At 44.0% G+C, this 13,045-nt stretch overlaps 1 protein-coding gene across 1 annotated transcript in view; it reads left to right on the forward strand.

Moving 5' to 3' along the window:
• ADAR (adenosine deaminase, RNA specific) overlaps positions 2,448 to 13,045 on the forward strand; it is a 43,079-nt gene continuing 32,481 nt past the window's right edge. Inside the window, 1 exon segment of the mRNA XM_021089756.1 lies at positions 2,448 to 2,589. Coding sequence (XP_020945415.1) covers positions 2,545 to 2,589 — 45 coding nt within the window. The 5' untranslated portion in view covers positions 2,448 to 2,544.

Below are 13,045 nucleotides of genomic sequence, written 5' to 3' on the forward strand. Positions count from 1 at the left end.
TGGAAGAACAATTGAAAAAAGGGGGGTGCTGGTCAACAAAGCTGGGGGGAAAAGTCAGTTGTATATAAAAAGTAAAGTCAAATTCCCTACCTCACACCATTAAAAAAGTAAATTCTGGAGAGAATAAGTATTATCATGTCAAAAGAAAACCACGTATTTTTAGAAGTAACAGTAACTTTATATATTAGAGTAGGAAAAAACAGTATAAATATTACAAGTTCAAAGTTAAGTACCTCTATTTATCAAAATAAAAAGTGAAAAGGCAAGCTACAAATGAAAGAGAAATTTGCAACCCTTGTAACTGACAAAGAATTAGTAAGAGTATATAAAGAAATTAACAATCCACTTTAAAAATAGGCAGAAGAGGAGGTCCCTTTGTGGAGCAGCAGAAATGAATCTGAGGAGTAACCATGAGGTCATGGGTTCGTTTCTGATCTCTGGCCTCACTCAGTAGGTCGGGGATCTGGCGTTGCCATGAGCTGTGGTGCAGGCCAGCAGCTGCAGCTCTGATTAGACCCCTAGCCTGGGAACCCCCATATGATATGGATGTGGCCCTAAAAAGCAAAAATTAAAAAAAATAAAAATAGGAGGAAGACATGAACTATTATCAAAATGAGCCAGTCATGGCCTCGGCTGTTTATTTCTTCGCAGCAGGCTAGGACCAGTTAGCCCAAAAGCCTGCCTGCACAAAACTCAAATATGTACATATCTAGTTGTTTTAGTCATAGCCCAAATAAGCAGGTTTTCAGCCATTTAGAGCTGCCTGCCTGCCATGCATACTTCACCAAAGTGTACCCAAAAGCTAATAGTCATAGATAAGATAAACCCTGTGGTTATAGATCCCAAGCTGCTGCTACCCTTTTGAGCTTTCTGACCCAAAGAGTTTCTGCTAGGCTGCTAAGCACAACACATAAACAAGTAAGTCCCTTCTCCTCTGGGAATTTCCTTGCCCTTCTCTCCTTCTGAATGCCTCCCTGTTCCTGCTCCCCAATAGTCTCTGGATTGTCAGATTCTGTAAGGGATCTACCCTGCCTGCAAACCTGTCAAAGCTTGCCCAAACAAAACTTGTGTGTGCTACTGCCACCTCATGGTCATATCTCTTTCCTTGATCTGCCCTGAAACCAGTGACCCCTCTACAGTGACATTTCACAGAAAAAGAACTACAGATAAAATATGTAAGAAATGCTCAGCCTCAGAGATAATGCCAATAAGGCCATGATGAGACATCACCTAACTCCCACTTCACTGGCAAAAATCAATAAGTCTGAAGTATTAGAGAAGATGTGGATGCTAATAAGGATCGTAAACTGCTATAACCACTTTGAGTATAAATGTGGCACTATCATATAGAGTTGAACACTATCACAACAAAGACCTACCAGTTCCACTCCTAGGTAAATATACCCAAGAGAAATTTTTGTATATTGGCAGCAAAAGGCAATGTTCGCAGCACAGTTGGAAGAAGAGGAGGAGAGGGGGGAAAAAACCTGGAAATTTCATAAATATTCAGCAGCCAGAAAATGGGTAAATAAATTATGGTACACTCACAAAATGAATTGTTATAAAGCAGTAAAAATGAATGAAATGCAGTTCCACTCAACAAGATGCATCGAAGTGCCAAAGAGCTGTGTCCTCCCCCAAACTCGTATGTTGAAATCCTAAAGGACGGTATTAGGAAAGGCTTTGGGGGGATGCTTAAGTCATGAAGGTGGAGCCCTCATGAACAAGATTCATGTTCTTATAAAAGAGACCCCACAGATTCCTTCAGCCAAACAAGGAGAACTCTGCCAATAAGAAAAGGACCTTCCCTGGAACATTCTGGCACCTGGACGTCCAGCCTCTAGAACTGTAAGAAATGTTTGTTTATAAACCTGTGGCATTTTGTTATAGTAGTATGAATGAACTAAGTAACTTAGAAGCATGTTTGTTAAAAGTCCAGAACCTTAGATGAAAGTTCAAACACACACACACACCCCTAATAAAAATACATTGCTAAATAATGCAGGTAAGTATGAAAAGAATTTAAAGCAATATAAAAGTTGTGTAAACACGAGTCAGGATGGAGGTTACTTCCGAGGAGAAGGCAGAGGTAGAGGATGAGAACCTCTTATTAGTAGATGAAAATTATTGGTAATACTTTAGTTCTCAGTTGGACTGGTCAAGTAGCCAGAATTAAAGGTAGTTTTCATTGTAGTTTTTCATTCTCAAAATAATTTAACTTGAAGGGCCATCCAAGGACTACTGATTATAAGGCATTATTAACTAATTTTGTATACTTGAGATCCGTCAAAAAAAAAAAAAGTGCTATCCATATACAGAGTCAAGCCTTCCGGCCCCACTACGTTATAGTGACTGAGGGGTTAGATCAAGGCAAAAAAATGCAGCATCCCAAACCCACCTATCTACTTCCCATCGCGCCTGCAACAACGCCATTAACATATCTCGAAAAAGGCAAGGAGGACAGCAACAAAATCCCTGCTTAACTAGGACGCAAACAAAAGAGAGGGGAATCACGTGGTGCTCCCTCCCACGCCCGGCGCGCCAATGATGTCACCAATCCGCGACCCGGCCATTGATTCCCGGCTGAAGGTAGAGAGGGCTACGTGGTGGGGGAGGGCGGGGGGAGGGTCCCGGCGTCAGTGGCAGCCTCAGGTGTCGGGCTGTGTCCCGGAGAATTACTAGACCGGTAAGAGGATTTTTCCTTTCCCGCCATCACCTTCTGTGACCTGGACGCCCGGCTCGAGCCGCCGCTCCAGTGTCGGACGCCGCTGGAACGGGGACCGCGGGGCGCCCTGGTGGGCTCTGAGGCTGGCCGCGGGGCCAGGTGGGGAGATGGGGGTCGGAGGCAGCGGCGAGGCTCCGCAGGTTTGCGGGGAAGCGGGCGCCGGGGGCCGAGTGCTTGTGTGCGTGTGTTTGTGCTCCCGGGTGTGCGCGGGTGTGGGCGGCAGAGGCCGCGCACGGATGCTCTGGCGCTTGTGCCAGCCGGAGCCTAACAGCTGGGTACCAAAGGCCCTTGTTTCTCTCTTGCCAACTCCCTCGCCCGGGAGAGTGACTGAAGAGGGAGGCTCCTTCAGGTCCGCGCCTTCCTGCGCCTTCTCCCCTGTCTGCATAGGCCGGCGCCTTATCCCTGGGATAACATCCGTCGCCCTTGGCGTGCGGTACACAGGGAAGGCGTAGGCGTCCGCGGTGGAGAGCCCACTGCGGGTTCACGGCCACTGCGCTCCGCCTCGGTCTGGCCCTGGTGCAGGAGGCCTAGTTGCGTCACCTCCCCTTCCTTCATCTCTTTGGCTTGATTCTTGGGCCCCGATAGAGGGTAAGCCTGCCTCAGGTGTGCCGTGTTGCTGTCAGAGTTTGGAAAACTTGCCTTTCAAAAAGGGATGCGCACCTGTCTGTCATTGGATTTTAAACGCAGTAGGGGGGAATCCTAGCCTGTGGTTAGCGGAGGGAGGGAGTAGTCTAAGGTGCTAAGGGAGGAGACTTGCACACAGAGGCCTGCATGGTGGCTGTTGTCAGAGAGGGAGGCCAGATTGCTAGAACAGGTCATTGAGAGCAGAGAATCAGGAGCAACAAATTGTCGAGCAAATGTGAGTGATGATATCAGTTTCTTTGCCGAAGAAGGCCTGTTCCCATCGTTTCAGAGATCCTGAAATCCCTTTTTCATCATTTCATTGTTTCACAAGCAGTGGGATGTGTTTGCTGTATGGGAGGCAAGGTATAGTGTGGAAAGGGGGCATGAACTTTGGAGTCAGGGCTGCGTTTGCCAGCGGTGTGACAGTGAGTGAGTTATTTAACCTTTCTACTCCTACTTGGTCTTATCTACAAAATGAAGATAATTACATCTACCTTGCAGGGTTGTTGTCAGAATTTGAAGTGTCTAGCTATTATTAGTAAGGGCCCATCATCACCCATGACTTGAACTTGCTCCATTGCTGAATGCTTCCCATTGGTACAGCTGCTTAAAAAGCAGGGGACATTTTTGCTGTTCTGGAGGTTTGCTATTCTCCCAGATGTGATAAAGCAGACTTGGGGTGGGGGTGGGGAGACTCAAAACCCATAATCTCTCTACTGTGGACCATGAAATTTTAGAACTGGAAAGAGGTTAAAGCTTTACTTTATTGTCTTAATTATAGCTTTTCTTTGTTGAGCACTTGCTATGTATATGGCACTGTACCAAGCTCTTAACATACACTTATTCATTTAATCCCTCCAGCAACCCAGTGCAATAAGTATTATTCCCATTTTACAGATGGAGAAGGCGAGCTTAGCCAAGTTCCAGACCCTAGTTAATGGCAGAGCTGGAACTTGAACCCAAGGCCCTCAGGCTCTGTGGGGTGTGGATCTTGTTATTTCTCAGCGACTAGAGTCCAGGTGGTATGAGCCTGGTGTGGTGGGGGAAGGGAGGCATAGCAGAGTTTAGAGGGGCAGTATTTGTTGTAAGAATAACATCTCAAGTTGTCCAGTGGTAAATTATCTTTTATTTTGCATTTTACCCAGCCTTATCCAGATGTGAACCAAGATTTGGCCTTTTCACCCAAAGAAAAAGAAAAGGCTCATGGGCACACAGTGCTGGGATCGTTGGGCACATAGTAGGTATTTGGTACATGCTTGTGGAAAGAAGAAAAAATTTTAAGTTATTTGTTATTACTTCTGCCAGAAGGAGACCCACTGCTTAACACACAGTTTCCCTTAAGCTAGCTATGTTTATACTATAACACAGTGTAATATGAACATCTTTCTGATTCATGGATTTAAAGATTTGAAGCTGTGTTTCAGACCAAGATTGGTATTATTATCTGTGACCAACTGATTTGAGTTTTCAGATATGTGAACGATAGGATCTGAGGTTTTGGGCTTCTGTCGTGATCTCTTGAGATGCAGCCAGTTTATTTTCCTATAACATCTGTTAGGACCATAATGGGTACCCCTGCTTGAGTTAATTTTTCAGGAGAGCACTGGATGATTGTTTGGTATCAGGGATAGAGTTCAAAATACTAAGTTTGTCACAAAATTAAATATTTGAGAAACATCTGTGACTGATGTGCATTAATATGGGAATAGTAAATGGGTTTTAAACAGATGGTTTTCTTGGTGTTTTTGATCGGCTCTTCTGTGTTGGTTCTCAGTTCAAAGGTGACTTATGGCAGTATCGTGAGTTACTAGAAACTCACAAGGTTTATATAACCCATCCATGTAGATTATGACAAACTCTCAGTTCCTCCACCCAAGGGGCTCTCTTGGCTGCTTCTATACTCTCCCAGATGCCTTGAAGCCATGATTTCATCATGTTTATCAAACTGAATGGGAGAGACCCTCCAACATAATTCATCCTCCCTTTCCCTCTATACCTCCACCACCACACACAGAGTGAAGTTCTCTCCCCATTAGGGGGTATGTTAATCTAGTTGCAAATGGCAGAAACCTAATGAAAACTAACATAAGAAAAAAAGGGTTATCCCCGCTTTGATCATTTAACTAGGAGGTCCAAATGTGAGCTTCAGGAATGGCTGGATCATGAGGCTGAAATGATGTCATGAAGACTCTCTTGGCTCTGCCTTTCTCTGCTGCTTTCTGTTTATTGCCCTCATTCTTTCCTGCTGTTTTCTCCACACATACTGAAAAGGGTGATGACTGGCAGGCCCAAGTAGTCTCTTCTAGCATTGTAAACCAATCACTGTGGACAAGGAGGTGGGGTACCATGATTGGCTAGACCTGTATCACAGGCCCACGTTTGGAATGGAGTAAAGTGCCCCTCTGTCACTGTGTGGGATGGGGAAGTACAGAGGTCCTTAGGCGAAAATAGCAGATGGCTACTGCAAGTGTGTGTATGTGCACAGGCACATGTGCTTACAGGTGTGCTCGTTTCCCACTTCTTTAAGGCCCTCCAGGGCCTTCCAAATGGAACAGATCCACCTAGTTTTGTTTGTCCACTATATGTTGTTATTTTGTTGTCATTGATCATGTGCTCTTTATCCTTTCCACAACTTTGCATCTGCTCTCTGAGTTGTAAGTGTGTGTGCGCGTGTGCGCCCGCACACGCGCACACACACACACACCCTGTTTTGTCTGCTCAATTTCCTATTGGATTCAGGTCATGCTCCTCTTCTCAGAAGCCTTCCTTGACCTCCATCAATGAGGAGGTCACATCAATCCCTGAGCACAGCACTATTGAGGATTTGATTTTTTTTGTTTGTTTGTTTTGTTTTGTTTCTTTAGGACTGTACCCAAGGCATATGGAGGTTCCCAAGCTAGGGGTCGAATCAGAGCTATAGACGCTGGCCTACACCTCAGCCATAGCAACACCAGATCTGAGCCGCATCTGCAACCTATACCACACATCACTGCAACGCTGGATCTTTAACCCACTGAACGAAGCCAGTGATCGAACCTGCGTCCTCATGGATGCCAGTCAGATGCGTTGCCTCCAAGCCATGATGGGAACTCCGTGGGTCTGATTTCTGTTTGAGAATTGTTTCCTGGTTAGTTCTCCACTTGAGGACAGTGGTGGTCTTTGCTACGTATTTCTTACCTCCTTAGCTAGCATAATTTTTCTTAGCACTTACAACCAATCGACATTGTATATTTATTTGTTGCCTGCCTTCTCACTAAAACATCAACTTCATGAAAACAATGAGGAAAGGTGTTTTTGTTTTATTTACTGCTGGATCTCTAGGGCCTAGGATCATAGTACATGCTTATGCTTATTAAATGAATGAGCGAAAATCTGCCTACGGGGAGAAAATGCTGCCACCGTGTTGATGAGGATTCAGTCTGCATGATAGATACACCTCTCACCGGTAAAGTTTGTAAACACTGATACTGCAGGTCCCATCCCAGAAAGGCGGAAACTCTCTCTCCATGTGCATTTGAACCTGCAGAAGCAAAGGGTCAGGCCCCAAGCAGCAGCCACCTGGAAATTATACCCTGTGAGATGTTTCACCCCTTTTAAACCCTTCTGAACAAGGATAGGTTGTATATTAAGACTTTTTGCGTAGTTTGAGTCTTTTCTTTCCTTAGAGTATTATCTTTAAAATATTTCCTTGGGAGTTCCCATTGTAAAGCAATGGGTTAATGATCCAGCCTTGTCTTTCTGGCAGCGCAGGTTCCGATCCCCAGCCCAGCACAGTGGGTTAAGGATCCTGCATTGCCGCGGCTGTAGTGTAGGTCCCAGTTGTAACTCAGGTTCATTCCTTAGCCCAGGAACTTCCATATGCCATGGGTGCAGCCAAAAAAGAAAAAAAAATGTTTTTTCCTTGAGCTCTTACAATGTGCTAGGAACGGTTTTAAGTCCCTTAGCAACTCATTCTTTGACTGGAGTTTGGGGATCAAGCTTTGTGAACTTTAAAACCTTTTTTTTTTTTTTTTTTCATTTTAAATACCAAAACACAAAAAAAGGCTAATGAGACCCATTTCCTTCCAGCTCATTTGACCCTGCAGAGGTAGGCTACTAATAATAGCTTGGTGTGTGTCTCCAGCCTTACCTTTTCTTAGGCTTTTATAGTCATAGCTACTACATAAAATATACTTCATCTTGTTGTCATTGTTTGGTTGTCACCCAGGCGCAGCCATGTTCTACATGCTGGGCTGCGCCTTGCCTTTTCCATGGCCATTTCAGGCTGCTTCTGCTGTGCCCACCACTGAGCCCCAGGGCCAGCGCCCTGCCTTGGGGAGAGTGGCAGAGCTGCATGGGGGACTAGTAGCCCAGAGTGCCCTTGTCCTTCAGGACAGGGCTGCGCAGGTGTTGGTCTTCAGCCCCCTCCCAGGGAGGCCCCAAACCCATGTCCATCTTCCTGGTTATGATTGTACCTTATCTTCAGGGAACCCTACCCATGCCACACCCACCCCCCAACAGAAAAAGTAGGGGGAATACTTTGTGTTTCTTCTTTTAATACAAAAAATAGTTCTCATGTAGTTAGAGGCTCGAGGTGGGTGGGCTCTTGTTTCACCTCACACTCACCACTCCCAAACATCTGGGCCCCACTTCCACCCAGCTGCAGTACCTTCTCACAGTGCTTAGTCCTCATTTGGTTCCTAAAAAGCAAATACATGTTTACACTGCATCACCTGACCATTTGCCGTGCGTCTGTCGCACCCTGCCCTCCCCAGGACTGGGTATTTTAACTGAAAGAGGAAAATCTTAGCTAAATCGAAATATGGGGAGTTCCCGTTGTGGCTCAATGGTAATGAATCTGACTAGTATCCACGAGGATTCAGGTTTGATCCCTGGCCTCGCTCAGTGGGTTAAGGATCTGGCATTGCCATGAGCTGCAGTGTAGGTTGTAGACTAGCTCAGATCTGGCATTGAATTCAACCCTAGCCTAGGAACTTCCGTATGCTCCGGGTGTGGCCCTGAAAAGCAAAAAGAAAAAAGAAAAACAAAAATGGTATCTCATTTTAATTTGCATTTTTGTTGTAATTAGTTTTGAACTTTTTGCATATGCTTATTGACCATTTTTATTTCCATTTTTAAAATTCTGTTAACTCATAAAAAATTTTGTCTATCTGCTTATTGTACTTAAAAGGTTTTTTCTTAATAAATTATAAAATTTCTAAAAAACATGAGTATGTGCTCACTGTATAAAACAAAACTCTGCTGTGAACATTCTTCCAGTTTGTTGTTTGCCTCCTAATTTTGCTTTTATCATTAAACATACAAAACTTATTTTTCATTCTTCTGTAGACACATTTTGTCTTGTTTTGATTTCTTCCTTCACTTATAAGCTTAAAAATGTTTTTTATTCATTCTGTGTTTTAAAGGTTTGCTTTTTGACATACGACTTTAAAAAGTAATATTTGGTTTTATTTCAGAGTTTAACAAAATATTCGATGAAAATATTGTGTAATGTGGGTTTTTTGTTTTTTGTTTTGTTTTGCTTTGTTTTTTAGGGCCATACCTGCAGCATACAGAATTCAGTTCCCAGGTTAGGGGTCCAATCAGAGCTGCAGCTGCCAGCCTGCTCCAGCCACAGCAACGCAGGAACCAAGCTGCATCTGCAACCTACACCACAGCTTATGGGAACACTGGATCCTTAACCTACTGAACAAGGCCAGGGATTAAACCCAAATCCTTATGGATACTAGTTGGGTTTGTAACCCATGAGCCACAACGGGAACTCCAATCAACACATATTTTATGTGTACCATTCAATGAATCTTGACAAGTACGTAATACCCATTTAATCACCATCCTTCAAGAAAATAAAGCATTTCAGGAGTTTCCATCATGGCTCAGTGGTTAACGAATCCGACTAGGAACTATGAGGTTGTGGGTTCGATCCCTGGCCCCGCTCAGTGGGTTGGGGATCGGCGTTGCCGTGAGCTGTGGTGTGGGTCGCAGATGAGCCTCAGATCCCGCATTGCTGTGGCTCTGGCGTAGGCCGGCAGCTTCTGCTCCTCCGATTGGACCCCTGGCCTGGGAGCCTCCATCTACTGCGGGTGCGGCCCTAGAAAAAGACAAAAAAAAAAAAAAAAAGAAAAAAGAAATTAAAGCATTTCCATCACCCTGGAAAGTTTTCTCATGCACCTTTCTAGTCATCACTATCCCTCAAGGCCACCACTGTTCTGATGTCTGTCTCCATAGGTCAGTTTTGCCAGTTCTAAAATTTCATATAAATAGAATTACACAGTGTGTGTATATACTTTGTGTGTGTCTTCTTTCAGTGAGATTCATCCTGTTGCGTGTGTCAGTATCCATTGTACGCATATACATCAGTGGTTTATTCATTCATCAGTTGGTGGACTTTTATGTTGTTTCCAGTTTGCAGCCATCAAGAATAAAGCCCTATGAGCATTCTTTTTATTCTTCTTTGTTTTATTGTGGTTAAAAAGAAAAAAAAAAAAAAAAAAAAAACAGAAAATTTACTGTCTTAACCATTTTTTTCCTATTTTCTGATTTTATTTATTAAAATGTAGTTGATTTACAGTGTTGTGCCATTAACCATTTTTAAGTGTATCGTTCCATAATATTACATATATTTACATGGTGAAACAGGTCTCCAGAACTTTTTTTATTTCACAAATCTGCAACTCTACAACCCATGAAACAACTCCCCCTTCCCCCTTTTCCCTCCCCTTGTATGAGTCTTTTTGTGGCCATCTCTTTTCATTTTCCTCGGGTAAGTACCTAGGAGTATAGTGGCTGAGTCATAGGGTGATTGCATATTTAGCCTTGGAAGAAGCTGCCTAAAAGTTTTCTAAAGTTGTTACCATTTTATATTCCCACCAGCAGTGTGTGAGCGTTCTAGTTGCTCCATATCCTCACCATTAGATATTGAGTTTGGTTTTATTGTAACCCTTGTAATAGCTGTGCTCATTGTGGTTTTGTCGCGTCATATTTATTTACATGACTGTTTCTCTTATTAGACTGAGTTTCTTAAGGGCAAGTTTCACGCAATATGTAGTTACCTGTTTTTATTAACACCCCCCCCCATTTTGGGTGTGATAGATGCTCTATTGAAGAAAACTTGAAAATTGAAGAAACTTACTAAAATGAATTAAGTCACTGGTAACCCCCTCTGAGACATCATCATTGACATTTTGGTGTCTTGCGTGCAATGCTGTGTTGGTTTAACACACAGAGAGGGCACTTCCAGGGTAGGTTGATTCAGCAGCTCAGCAGTGTCCCAGCCCTCTACTCTGCCATCCTCAGAGTGTCACTTAGTCACAGCAAGGAAACTTTGTCACAGAAAGCCCCTGACAGACTTTCTTTGTGTTTTGTCGGCCAGAGTTGTATCACATGTATCACTGGCAAGAGGAGCGGCATTGCCAAGACCCAGCTAGATTACACTAATCACAGTCCTCCCTCTAGGTCTGGGGAGGGAGCCCAGCTGTCTCAGAGGAATGTGGACAGAATCAGGTTCTCTCAGAAAAGAAGGGAGAGTTCCAGCATGGGGATTCGGCACTGTCTGCCACTTCGGGATATTGTTTTTCAAAGCTGAAACCGTTCTCTATTTAAATTTTAGGTTTTTCCACTTATTGTGAACTAAATGTCTTCCATGGCATTAACTGTGTAAATGTCACTTTTATGTATTATGTAATTTGTGGCTGTACCAGAATCTACTTGATCGTTTCTCCAGTTCTGGACATTAAATCTGTTTGTAGTTTTTGGTTTTGGTTTGTTTGGGGTGGGGGGTGTTAGGGGTAGGGGGTGGGCTTCACCCATGGCATATGGAAGTTCCCCAGCCAGGGATCAATCCTGTGCCACAGCAGTGACCCAAGCCACTGCAGGGACAGTGCTGATCCTTAACCTGCTGCACCACACCCATGTTTATTTAATTGTGTGGGGTTTTTTGCTATTGTAAACAATTCTGTAGTGAGCATAAATTTCCATACTAGATTTCAAAGTATCTTCTTCCAGGTAGACTTGTATGATTGCATTATTAATTATGCTTTTAACAATTATGTAGCAATAGAATCACAATATTAATGATTGTTATTAACTGAGGTTATGAACACATATTTATGATTTCTGACACACATTGTCGAATTGCTTTGTAAAAAAGTTGAACCCAGGAGTTCCCGTTGTGGCTCAGTGGTTAACGAATCTGACTAGGAACCATGAGGTTGCGGGTTCGGTCCCTGGCCTTGCTTAGTGGGTTAAGGATCTGGTGTTGCTGTGGCTGTGGTGTAGGCCAGTGGCTACAGCTCCGATTGGACCCCTAGCCTGGGAATCTCCATGTGCCATGGGAGCGGCCCTAGAAAAGGCAAAAAGACAAAAAAAAAAAAAAAAATGTTGAACCCTTCGGAGTTCCCTTCGTGGCTCAGTGGAAACGAATCTGACTAGCATCCATTAGGACATGTTGGATCCCTGGCCTCACTCAGTGGGTTAAGGATCCGGTGTTGCCATGAGCTGTGGTGTAGGTCACAGATGCTGCTGGGATCCCCCTTGCTGTGGCTGTGGTGTAACCGGTGGCCACAGCTCCTATTGGACCCCTAGCCTGGGAACCTCCGTATGCCTCGGGTGCAGCCCCCCAAAAAAGGTTGAATTGTTCTTACCACTGTATGGTAGAGAGCCTTCTCTTCCTTCCCTTATTTTTTTTTTCTTTTTTTACCTTTTTTTACTTTTTTCCCTCCTTTTTCTTTCTTTCAACCATTAATGCATATGCCTTTGACAAGTATGTGTTAAATACCTTCTATAGCCAAAGCGCTGTGCTGGGTCATGGGGGTACAAGACTCACTGCTCAGGACAGACAAAGATCATATGTGTAATGATAGCCCTTGATAAGGACTATGAAGGAAGCTTCCCAGGGTTATGGGTACTATAAACTTTATATGATTTCTGGAATAGAGACAGGACTGGAGGAGAAAAAGTCTACGATTTGGCTTTTTTGAGGCTGCAGGAGTGCTCCATGGCCATGGGGCCAACAGGGTGGAAGTGCCTTTTAGGAAGTATGGAAGGATAGGCTTGACAGGGAGTGGGGGCACACTGCAGACCTTGCTGTGGACTTGGGCCTTTATCCTAAGAGTAACAGGTAGCCATTAAAGAGTTAAAGATGGGAGGTGGCAGTGACTTAATCATCTTTGAGAATGTTTTGGTGAGGGCCAGGATTAAACTGTGAAGGTAGCCACGGAGTCCCCTTAAGCTGGCACTGAGGGTTGTATTTTTTCATTGCTGATTTTATGAATGAAAACATAAATCATATTACACATATGATTGCATATTTCCCAGCATTTGACAGGCATCTGCATTTCCTTTTTGTGAATTGGCTTTTTATCTACTGCAGTTTTAGTGGGAGCAGCCAGTGCTGTGTGTAATGGCCAAGAGTGCCTGCTCTGGAGCCAAAGGGCCTGAGTCTGAATCCTGCTTCTGCCAGTTATTAGCTGTGTTTTCTTGAACAGCTTTGGCCTCCCTCAGTTTCCCCTCTGTTAACATGGGGACAGTAACACTGTGCTTCTCTATTAAGGGGGCTGTAAAAATTCAAAGAGAAACTACAGAGCTGGCCCATATGAGCACTCCATGTGTGCATGCTGTCTCATCTAGGTATGTGGGCTTTGTACATACGTGTGTACATATTGGCCCTGTCCTGTGTATGACGAGCTATAGCTGTGA

Source organism: Sus scrofa, chromosome 4 (assembly GCF_000003025.6).
Source record: "Sus scrofa isolate TJ Tabasco breed Duroc chromosome 4, Sscrofa11.1, whole genome shotgun sequence".
In the NCBI taxonomy this organism is placed as follows: domain Eukaryota; kingdom Metazoa; phylum Chordata; class Mammalia; order Artiodactyla; family Suidae; genus Sus; species Sus scrofa.